The sequence below is a fragment of the Trichomycterus rosablanca genome, chromosome 3 (genome assembly GCF_030014385.1).
Source record: "Trichomycterus rosablanca isolate fTriRos1 chromosome 3, fTriRos1.hap1, whole genome shotgun sequence".
Taxonomy (NCBI): Eukaryota; Metazoa; Chordata; class Actinopteri; order Siluriformes; family Trichomycteridae; genus Trichomycterus; species Trichomycterus rosablanca.
In genome coordinates this window covers 34,865,016-34,877,372 of record NC_085990.1, presented here as the reverse complement: position 1 = coordinate 34,877,372, position 12,357 = coordinate 34,865,016, and the positions used below count along the sequence as shown (strand labels likewise).

The 12,357-nt window shown below is 39.4% G+C and overlaps 1 protein-coding gene across 1 annotated transcript in view; it reads left to right on the top strand.

The window, feature by feature from the left end:
• The window catches only part of si:dkey-225n22.4 (collagen alpha-1(XXI) chain), a 120,519-nt gene that overhangs the window by 60,058 nt on the left and 48,104 nt on the right, over positions 1–12,357 (top strand). The window contains exon 17 of the mRNA XM_062991196.1: positions 5,750–5,803. Coding sequence (XP_062847266.1) covers positions 5,750–5,803 — 54 coding nt within the window. The remainder of the gene's footprint in view (positions 1–5,749; positions 5,804–12,357) is intronic.

The following is a 12,357-nucleotide window of genomic DNA, read 5'->3' as shown; positions in this document are numbered from 1 at the left end:
GATATCCGATCCAGTGATTTGGGCCAATATCGGACGTGCCAGCCCTATAAATAAACATATTATAATAAATGCAATAAAAACATTTATAAGAAAACTGCCAATTTACCTCAGGACTACACTTATCAGGCTCATGGATGTTTTTACATGTATCCATTTTTCAACAATCTAACCTAAACAAAATAAATTAAAAATGCCTAAGCTGTGCAATGAGGTGAAGATAAAAATATGAAATTAATAGCCATCAGCTTTTTATGATAATACAAACAGGTTGGCCTGCTTAATGACCACTGTCACACCCCCACTTCATATCATGCGACGGCACCATGTGTCCTTTTGTTTTACTCGTGTCTTTGCTCTTGCTTCGTTATTGGTTTGTTTTCGTAATTGTTTACACCTGTGTCTTGTTTTCCCTAGTTTGTGTATTTCTGTCCTGTGTTTCCAATTTGTTCTGTGGGAGGTCTTGCTGAGCATTTGCCAACCATTCCAAGCCTTGTTTATGTTTGGTTTCATCTCATTTACCATGTCCTTGTTTTTTGTCTGGTTTATTTCCTGGTTCATGCCTGTACGTACTGTATATGGTGTACAGACCAAGTGCCGAAACCCTTGTATGTTTATGCAAATAAATGATAAAGTTTACTGCTTACTTTAAAATCAGTTGGTACATACATGATACAGCTGACATATCAATAAACACACAAACAGACACCTTCACACCTCCTTACATTCAGAGCGAGAATGCTGAGGTCATATAATTGGGCTGTCAGGACTCCACTCAGAGTGTAAGGGCTTTCACCATCTTTCTGTGAGATACTTTGAGCAGGTGCTGCTCATGGATCAGCAACCCTTGCTAAGTGTAAATGCAGTATGGATTACTAAAGGTCGATGCTGGCCCTGCATCCGTACAGGAAATCTTTAAAGTCCAATTCTCACCTCAGCCCTTGAGGTCTTTTTTATACACGGCTAAGTATTTGGATTCAATCCTAGATTTTAGTATACGTGTTCCATATAACCAGACTCTTAGGATTCACAGTTTCAGGGTCACATGCCTTGAGGGCTGGATTGAGAACCCTGGGTTTAGACCTTTTGGTGAAGGACTAAAACCAAACCTCACTGAGCTCTCTGTATAGAGCTTTATTTTGAAATAGAACTGTAATTGTGTAATTTGAAAAAAACTGTTTACCTGCCAACATTGATGACTGTGTTTATGTCTAATAAGAAAGACTTGAGCAGGTGCCAAACACAGAGAAGGTTTGGCCCCTGTCACCATTTAATGCAATATCTCTTGTCCTTAAAGCTTCCATAAAGCTTTCTTTTTGGACCCTAGATAGTGAAAGCCAGTTTGTTGTTCTTGGTGCAGCTGAGTTCTGGACCTCTGTTATAATACATTTTTATGCTTAATGATCAAGGGCAACATTCCTGGCATTGTGGAGAATGAATCTCTGATCTCTCTAAACATTTCTCAGCTTCTATTGCCAATGTCTTGTTTGGCACCATTCGTTGTACTTTCCCTGTGTGTGTTGCTGGCTCCAGACTAGTTTGTGTGGTAGTACACTAGCATTTATTGTGGATTGCCGTCTGCATCTTAGTCTGACATTTTTTTTCAGAGATAATCGCAGTGTCTGACCTAAGCAGTGTCCACTTCTCAGATTAATACAGTAGTACTGGCAGGATTAGCATTTGAAAGAGGTTCATCTTGGTGTTGATGGAAATGTTCACTTTCTCTTACAAGCAGCACGTGAGCTGGCGAACCTTAGCTGTGGATGCCATGTTAAACCCCTGCTGCTACTGCCACATCACTCCACTGCTGCTTTCTATTCACTGGCTTACTGTATATAAATACACGGTCGCGTCACATCATTATGACCACTGCCTTCTTTTAACGACATCAGCGCGTAGCTCATGAAGGAAGTCACGTTTCGTGAGCAGACTTGGTGGATATATAAGGTGCACGACAGGCTGTCTGCACACATATCCCTTGTTGCTGTCATGGGTAAAAGAGCCGATTTATCAGTTGCAAAAAGAGATACAACTCTGGGATGATTATTGGCTTTCGGACCAAGGGTGGTAGTACTTCTGAAACTGCAGTTTGTAAACTGTTCGTGTGCTGCTGTGGTGAATGTGTATCGTGAGTGGACAAACGTGTCATTGATGTGAGAGGTGAACGTCAGCCACAAAGGTGCGTGAGGGTGGACCGCTGGGAGACCTTAGCGTTTGTCTGAAAGCCAACAGTTCAGCCAACTCTACTGCATATTGGTCACTGCACCTCTGCTGGGGTTCAAACCCCACCAGTGCCAGGTTGCTACAGTTGGGCCCTTGAGCAAGGCCCTTAACCCTCAATTGCTTAGACTGTATACTGTAAGTCACTTTGGATAAAAGCGTCTGCTAAATGCTGAAAATGTAAATGAAAATGTAAATGTAAAGAAGTTGCATCAGCAGAAAAGGCTTCAATTTTCACGGCAGTATTGACAGCAAAATTGGACCTCTGATGATTGGCAAAGGGTTGCCTTTTCTAATGAGTCACGTTTTCTGCTTCATTGAATGGATAGACTTTGGCGTGTGAGGCGAGAAACATCAGAGAACAAACACCCTGCAACCACTGCTGGAATACCACAAGCTGGTGGTGGCAGCATTATGTTCTGGGGAATGTTATTGTGGCATTCTCTGGGCCCATGCATCCCTGTGGAGGGCACTTTCAACCCATTTCTATCCATTCTTGCAGATCATGTACACCCATACATGCTGATCATCTTCCCTGTGGCGGATGGGTTCTTCTAGCAAGACAATGCGACATGTCACTTATCATGACCAAGACTTTCAAGTACTGTACTACCCTGGCCCCCTAATTCCCCAGATTTGAACCCAATTTAGCATTGGGGACCACCTCGATCGTCGTGTTTGCTCTATGAATCGGCCCACACGCACCCTCCAGTGGCTGTGGGATGCACTGCAGTTAGCATGGCTCCAAATACCTGTGACAACCCATATATATACAGCGGGGCCAAAAAGTATTTAGTCAGCCACTGATTGTACAAGTTCTCCTACTTAGAAAGATGAGAGAGGTCTGTAATTTTCGTCATAGGTACACTTCAACTATGAGAGACAAAATGAGAAAAAAAAATACAGGAAATCACATTGTAGGATTTTTAAAGAATTTATTTGTAAATTATGGTGGAAAATAAGTATTTGGTCAATAACAAAAGTTCAACTCAACACTTTGTAACATAACCTTTGTTGGCAATGACAGAGGTCAAACGTTTCCAGGTTTGCACACACTGTAGCTGTTATTTTGGCCCATTCCTCCATGCAGATCCGTGGCTAGGCCACTCCAGGACCTTGAAATGCTTTTTACTGAGCCACTCCTTCATTGCCCGAGCGGTGTGTTTGGGATCATTGTCATGCTGGAAGACCCAGCCACGTTCCATCTTCAATGCTCTCACTGATGGAAGGAGGTTTTGGCTTAAAATCTCACGATACATGGCCCCGTTCATTCTTCCCTTAACACGGATCAGTCGTCCTGTCCCCTTTGCAGAAAAACAGCCCCAAAGCATGATGTTTCCACCCCCATGCTTCACAGTAGGTATGGTGTTCTTGGGTTCTTCTTCTTTCTCCAAACACGACGAGTTGAGTTTTTACCAAAAAGTTCCATTTTGGTTTCATCTGACCACATGATATTCTCCCAATCCTCTTCTGGATCATCCATATGCTCTCTGGCAAACTTCAGATGGGCCTGGACATGTACTGGCTTAAGCAGGGGGACACGCCTGGCACTGCAGGATTTGAGTCCCTCTCGGCGTAGTGTGTTACTGATGGTAGCCTTTTTACTTTGGTCCCAGCTCTCTGCAGGTCATTCATCAGGTCCCTCCGTGTAGTTCTGGGATTTTTGCTCACCGTTCTCATGATCATTTTGACCCCACGGGATGAGATCTTGACCCCAAGGGAGATTATCAATGGTCTTGTATGTCTTCCATTTTCTTACAATTGCTCCCACAGTTGATTTATTCACACCAACCTGCTTGCCTATTGTAGATTTACTCTTCGTAGCCTGGTGCAGGTCTACAATTTTCTTCCTGGTGTCCTTCGACAGCTCTTTGGTCTTGGCCATGGTTGAGTTTGGAGTCTGACTGTTTGAGGCTGTGGACAGGCGTCTTTTATACAGATAACGAGGTCAAACAGGTGCCATTAATACTGGTACCGAGTGGAGGACAGAAAAGCTTCTTAAAGAAGAAGTTACAGGTCTGTGAGAGCCAGAAATTTTGCTTGTTTGTGGGTGACCAAATACTTATTCTCCACCATAATTTACAAATAAATTCTTTAAAAATCCTACAATGTGATTTCCTGGATTTTTTTCCCTCATTTTGTCTCTCATAGTTGAAGTGTACCTATCAGACCTCTCTCATCTTTCTAAGTAGGAGAACTTGCACAATCAGTGGCTGACTAAATACTTTTTGACCCCACTGTATATATATATATATATATATATATATGTGTGTGTGTGTGTGTGTGTGTGTGTGTGTGTGTGTGTAAAGAATTGAAGACTATTTGCCAGGAGATGTGCCAAAATTACCCCACTCCCACCCCAAAAAGCGATGGAGCATTATAATTCATCCTAACCGTGTTTAATAAGAATTATGTCTGGGCAGTGTGCTGGGCATAGCAACTCATAGCACTGAACTCTGATAAGGAAGGTTAGTCACGAGTGTTAAATGCGTTTTTGCCTAAAATACTCTTGGTATCTACCTACCGGGCATGTTGCCCAAGGGGTGTGTATGTGTATACACGCATGTGTCCACACTAACTCAACTCTGGTTCCGAAAGTCTGCGAAATTGTAATATGTATAAGATTTTCATAGAAAATCTTAATTATAAGTTTCCCTTTGAACAAGGTGGCACTCACACATGTCAAGTGTCTTTCTTTTAAGGGGTTGTCTTCTTTGAAAAACCACTTAAACTCTACTGCCAGCAGAGAGTTCTTTGGAGAGTTATAAGGGCTGTAATTTTGAAGCTCGTGAAGAGCGTAGCACCTGTGCCAGTTTACACCTGAAAATACATGTTAGAATCTGTTCTTACTAGTCCATGTTTAGCACCATGAAAGATCACATAATGATAACTTGTAATATAATCCAATTTACTCAAGACTTAATTTGTAAAAATTGTTTAATTTGAGGTATTTGGTAGGCTTGCAACTTCTGGGAGTATATAATTATGTTATATATAATATACGTTTTTTTTCCCGTCTGAAAATAATGACTTTTACTGTGGTTTGCTAGATTACAAGAAGTTTAGAAATGGCTTTTTAACCATTTTATGTTTCAAGTCTTCTAGATAATGTGCTGATGGTAGAAACCATTTAGCATACTTTATTTACTCTATTACTTTATCACTATATTTAAGTGATGTCTAGATTTAACAGGGCTAGAGTGTGTCTAGTCTAATTAAACCCAATAATCTATTAAATGTAGTAAATTTGTTCAATTATGACACTATAAGGCAATTACTATAGCTTAGTACCTCAAGTAGCCTTGACTGAAATGTTAAAATTAAGACATTTTATGGTTTTAGTGCTTGTTTACTCCTCAGAATCATAGAGATCCTTTCTTCAATACATAATCAGTACAAAACTAAGGCTCCACAAATTTGACCATTTAAACCAATAACCGATGCTTTTAAATTCTGATGCCTTTTAGTGCTGTTGTTAATGACAATTATTGTTAAGTGCAGCTGACTTAAATTGATTATAACTCTTTTACAGGGTGATAAAGGAGATATCGGGCAGCCTGGAGCAGATGGACCACAAGGAGTGCCAGTAAGGGCTTTTTTCCCTTTATGAAATGTATATGTCAGCACTTTCAGACCAGTATGGCTGCTACATGTTGATTACTTTCCTGATTGAAATAATTAAGTGTCATCATAAAGGGAATTGTGTGTTTTAACACATATGCCCACAATAAATTTATACACGATTCTTTGACTTTGTACTTGCTGAATGATCTGAATTATGAATAATTATCTTCATTCATACACAAGCCCAAACACTGCTTGAAAAGAAGCATAGAGATGTGCGGTTAAATCAATGATTAGATAGAACTCATCTATTTAGGTTTGGAAAAAAAACCCAACCCCCAACTGGTTGCACTCGCCAGGTGGTTATTAATATATTACAATATTTTTGTTAAGTACAATATTAAAATAACTAAAAGAATACACGTAATCAAAATATACAGTGAGTGCACAGCAAGGGATTTTGGGAATCTGTGTAACCTGCTTAACATTACTAGGCCAATGGAACACCCGGCTAAACTTGACGTTTGACTACTATGAACCAAACGGATCTGTCTGTGGTGAGCTAAGTGGTAACGGGCAAAATGCACAGTAAATTAAAGCAAAAAAGCAGTGCTCAGAAGCGAAAAGAAAGGCGTGAGCAGTCAGAGCAGTTGAATAAACTTCCTAAATTGAATGCTTACTTCAAGAGCAGAAATATTACAGAGGAATCCGCTTGAAGGCATGCCACATGAACTTCTGAGTGAGTACTTTTAATTCATTCTGATCAGCTGTCAGCATACAGCAATTTATATACTGTAGTATATACAGTGTATCACAAAAGTGAGTACACCCCTCACATTTCTGCAAATATTTCATTATATCTTTTCATGGGACAACACTATAGACATGAAACTTGGATATAACTTAGAGTAGTCAGTGTACAGCTTGTATAGCAGTGTAGATTTACTGTCTTCTGAAAATAACTCAACACACAGCCATTAATGTCTAAATGGCTGGCAACATAAGTGAGTACACCCCACAGTGAACATGTCCAAATTGTGCCCAAAGTGTCAATATTTTGTGTGACCACCATTATTATCCAGCACTGCCTTAACCCTCCTGGGCATGGAATTCACCAGAGCTGCACAGGTTGCTACTGGAATCCTCTTCCACTCCTCCATGATGACATCACGGAGCTGGTGGATGTTAGACACCTTGAACTCCTCCACCTTCCACTTGAGGATGCGCCACAGGTGCTCAATTGGGTTTAGTCCATCACCTTTACCTTCAGCTTCCTCAGCAAGGCTGTTGTCATCTTGGAGGTTGTGTTTGGGGTCGTTATTCTGTTGGAAAACTGCCATGAGGCCCAGTTTTCGAAGGGAGGGGATCATGCTCTGTTTCAGAATGTCACAGTACATGTTGGAATTCATGTCCCTCAATGAACTGCAGCTCCCCAGTGCCAGCAGCACTCATGCAGCCCAAGACCATGATGCTACCACCACCATGCTTGACTGTAGGCAAGATACAGTTGTCTTGGTACTTCTCACCAGGGCGCCGCCACACATGCTGGACACCATCTGAGCCGAACAAGCACAATTTGGACATGTTCACTGTGGGGTGTACTCACTTATGTTGCCAGCTATTTAGACATTAATGGCTGTGTGTTGAGTTATTTTCAGAAGACAGTAAATCTACACTGCTATACAAGCTGTACACTGACTACTCTAAATTATATCCAAGTTTCATGTCTATAGTGTTGTCCCATGAAAAGATATAATGAAATATTTGCAGAAATGTGAGAGGTGTACTCACTTTTGTGATACACTGTATATATATATATACAGTATATATATACACACACACAAATATATATACACAAATATATATATGAAATTATTTTTTTTGCACTGGGGCCCATGAGCTCCTAGTTACGCCACTGACTTGGCCATTAAATGTCATCAATGGAAAACATGAACAGAGGACACATTAGAGAAAAAGTAATCTTATCAGCCAGGAATACTAGACTATACACTATACTGTGTACTGAAAGTGATAAAGTTAAATTTTGAGAGCAATGACACACATTGCATAGTTTTTGTAACATCTTTTTTTGTGTTTGTTGTATTCTTTATATATTAATATGTGTAATGGGGCAATGAAGTTAGGCTGCCACAGCAGACTCACCACCTGAAGATTTTGGACATAAGTGCAGTGGCTGGACAATATCAGAAATAAAGAATAGCCAAAAGGAAGAACTATAAGTAACTTTAAACAGAGTAGCTGGGTAAAAAAAAATGAAGAATCAAATTGCCTGGGTCTGAAAGGCAAGTTAGCACACATGATCAGTTTTCTGTAGAACTGTGTTTGTGAGGGGAAAATAAACACAGGTAAATTAACTAAAAGCTAAAGAAAGTAAAAACGCTAAGTGGTACTGCGATTATGACACGCCAGCTACTCTGTCCACGAACATACCATGACAAAAACACCAATGCTTTTCCCTTAAGCCCTATCTGTAAAGAGAAGGATTTTGGGAGGACATATCCCTTTAAAGCATCAATCTTTTTTATATTATATATTATACTGTTGTCTGAGCTCAGCTCCAGTGTATTAATGCTGATGAGCGCTAGGGCCTCTAAATCATGTAGTTTGCCCAAACTATTGCTTGTTGACCTGCGTTTCCCTCTGCTGGTGGCACAGGTTGCCACAAGCCGATTTGTTACAACTGTGAATGAGGATGATTAAAGTGTTTTAAAGACCCAAGTGTTTTATTGTATTAATGAATGAATGCAGGATAAACTCATTCTTTTTGGTTTATCAAGCTGAATTTCACAGTCATGTGCATAAACTACTTGGTAATATGAAGAGGATTGGAACATTTAGAGCATTTAGAACAGTAGATATATACAGTAGCAATTAATTCATATTTTCTAGGGGATCTGTACACATATCCAAGTATGACAACATCAATCCATAAATGAAAAACGTAACATTGCTACATCACTTTGGGGTCTACATCACTTTGACAGGCATGCTAAGGTATTAATGGTTTGTCTTATTTTGCAAAATTCCTGGCAATGTTTTTATTAAACTAAACTTTTATAGAGGCAGTCGGATACAGACCTGCAGAGACCTGCTCCTTATCTTGAAAAATTTCTAATTTTAAGTGCAGATGGCATCTACAATCAAGTCATTCTGTTTACATCTTAAGTGGATGCTACAATGCCAACAAGCTAAATATCTCACTTTTCAATCTCTTCCCACTTAAATGCTGGCATTTTACTTAATGGGTTTTTAAAAGCTCAGCCTGTCAAAACATCCTGTACATACAACAAAAATGCATAGGACTGACAGCCCTGGATACAATTTCATTATCAAACTCTGTCAAAACTAAAGCACTTGAACTTTTTTTTAGACTGATAGGTTTAGATGTATACCCCACTTTAATACTACTACTACTAATAATAAAAATAATAATAACAATTATGGATATTAAGAGTGCTATTTTTATTATTTTAGTATTGGGAGCTGTATTATAATATTCTTAACGAGTAGCCAGGCTGGTCAAAATAGATTTACATGTGTAGCATTTATTAATTCTTTTATTGAAAGTTTCATAAAATGTGCTTGAAATTAATAAATAAGGATTTTTTTGGCTGCAACCACATATCCCACAATATATCAAGCATTGTATTACAGCTGAAAAAAACAGATGCCTCAAAGAGTAATGCCAGTTCTGATAGATAAATGTTCCAGCTTCCGACGAAGTGATGAAGCGCCGCTCCCTACTTAAAATGGTGGAATACCCTACGTAGTGCACTTCACAGTAACAGATAATGTGAATAGAACGCTCCTACAGAATTGGCACTAATGATTTTAAGAACCGCTTTCTGAACCAGTCAGACCTTCTGATTTTAATTCTTAGTAAGAAATGCTGTTATTTGCATGTATTTAGTTTGCAGCGTCACACAGCTGATGTATCAATAAAACACTTGATTGACTTTCTAATGGGTTCGTGTTTTACTTTACAACCGGGAAAAGTTTGGAGGTTTTTAATTATAAGCACATTTACAAAATAACGGATTATATTCCTAATGGGACACACGGTTATAAATTTAAGAGCATCTGAAACAACATAAGCTAAGGTAAGCAGTGTTATGGATTTTTTGCTGTGTTTGGGATTTTGGCCGCTGTGCCGTAATTTGCAATGAAAACAAAACGTCAGTTTAAGCTTTTAACTGGTACCTAGGAAAGTAAAAGGCAAATACAGTCGCAAATCTGTTGTTGTTTTTTATTTGAACTTACATATTATTTGTTTATTTCTACGCTACACTTGCAATATATGTTTTGTGTATATTATATTGACTCGTGACTAGACTCGGACTCTAGCCTAAAGACTCGTGACTTGACTCGGACTCTAGCCTAAAGACTCGTGACTCGACTCGGACTCGTATTTTGTGACTTGTGAACATCTCTGGGTAGCACACATTTAGTTTAGGGATTTACTTAATGGAGAAACTACCAAAAGCACAATCCTGGGCTTAATGCATGTTTAGGCTATTGTGCAGATGAGAGGGTGAATGTGGGTGTGTGTTTTTGTAGAATGACTTTTAGGTGGTAGATGTTTTTTCATTGGTACTTGGTCAATTAAGTTTAAGGACCACTGATGTGAATGGACAGAAATAATTGGTCCTAAAACAGATCCCTGAAATGCCCAGTCAAGAAAGAAATGTATCCAAAGCAGAGTACAAGGCACACATCACACCTATAAGACAGGTACTCTAGGTGCCTATTAAGAACATGATAAAATGAAAGTGTCAAGACAACTTCAAATAAAGCAGAAAAAGATCTGGCCTGCATTATCTGCAAAAAGCAAGCCATTAAAACAGTGTGGCGAATACGGCTGAGCTCCCACTACGGCTAATTTGCAGCAGTGGTAACAACAACCGTCTTTAGGCATCGGTGATCTTGATGTGGGCTGGCCAACATCTGTGAGAAATTAATGGCTGCTTTGTTGACTGCAAAATTGAGAACAGCACACAGACCAGCGATGAAACTAATGACCAGACAGTTTTAAGTTTTTGTGTCTGGGTTAAAAGAATCAAACAGAATCAGCATAAACACTTATGCTGTGTTACAAATCACATCAATAAACCCAGTGTTCTGTAGAAAATTGTGGAGGCTGGTTTTATCATTACTGTCAGCCTCAGTTATTTAGTTCAACTCTGTTAACCATTTAAACCTATTAATATAGGGAACACTGCAGTTTACACTGCAAGAGTCTCAGTGCTTTATGTTTGTACTTTGAAATATTACATTTATGTAATTTTGATAAAACCTATCAAATGCATGTTATAACATTTTATGTCTATAATTGCCTTAAAATCTTTCAGCCTTTCTTAATTCTTTGTTTCCTATAACAAATAGATAAAGTCAAAGCTATTTTAATTATGTAATTATATAAACAACCTCCCTAGAACCAGAATGAAATTGAGATATTGCATTAGGCTTACTCTCTACTGATGTTGATCTCCACTCTGACTGAGGAGAGCCACGACTAACACACACCCCCTCCGACACATGTACAATAGCCGACTGCATCTTTTCACCTGCAGAAGGCGAGTTCATATATGGATCAGCTTTGTGTATGGAGAGACACACTCTGATTCTCATTATTCCTCGTTCCTGTGCAGGCGCCATCAATCAGCCAAAAGTATGCATTAGTTATGAGGTTCCCCCCGGCACCCTGCCCTTGAACAACAGCCCAATAGTTGTTTGTGTAGGCGCCCAGCCTGCCGGATGGCAGAGCTGACTTTTGAACCGACGAGTTCGAAATGTCAGCTCTGGTGTGCTAGAATGTTTTACCGCTGCACCACCTGAGCACCAATTAACTATAAATTTTACCTAACCTAGTTTAAGTTATGTGACAAAACTGGCAATGAAAAAATATTGTGCAAAAATACCATACATCTCCATGTGATCTGCACTGTATAGTACCATAACTTATTTGCTCTACAGTTATTAAAGTTTTACTGCACGTTAGCATAAACACTTTACTTCTAGTAGATGTTTTAAACTAGCCGAGCTGCTTGTTTGTTTACAATTATCCACCCTGTTCAGTAAAACAATCTCTGCCTTCTGTTCTGCCAAAAGAATTAAATTTTTGTCTCATCAGTTTAGAAAACCTTTTTTTATGTTGGTAGAGTCCTTCAAATGGCATTTAGCAAACTTCAACTCAGTAGTGGCTTCTATATTGCAACGCTGGCATAATGTTTGTTTGTTTGTTAGGATTTTAACGTCATGTTTTACACTTCTTGGTTACATTCATGACAGAAACAGTAGTTACTCATTACACAAGATTCATCAATTCACCCAAGGTTATATCAAACACAGTCATGGACAAATTTGTATCTCCAATTGACCTCACTTGCATGTCTTTGGACTGTGGGAGGAAACCGGAGCACCCGGAGGAAACCCACGCAGACACAGGAAAAACATGCAAACTCCACACAGAAAGGACCCCGACCGCCCCACCTGGGGATCGAACCCAGGACCTTCTTGCTGTGAGGTGACAGTGCTACCCACTTAGCCACCGTGATG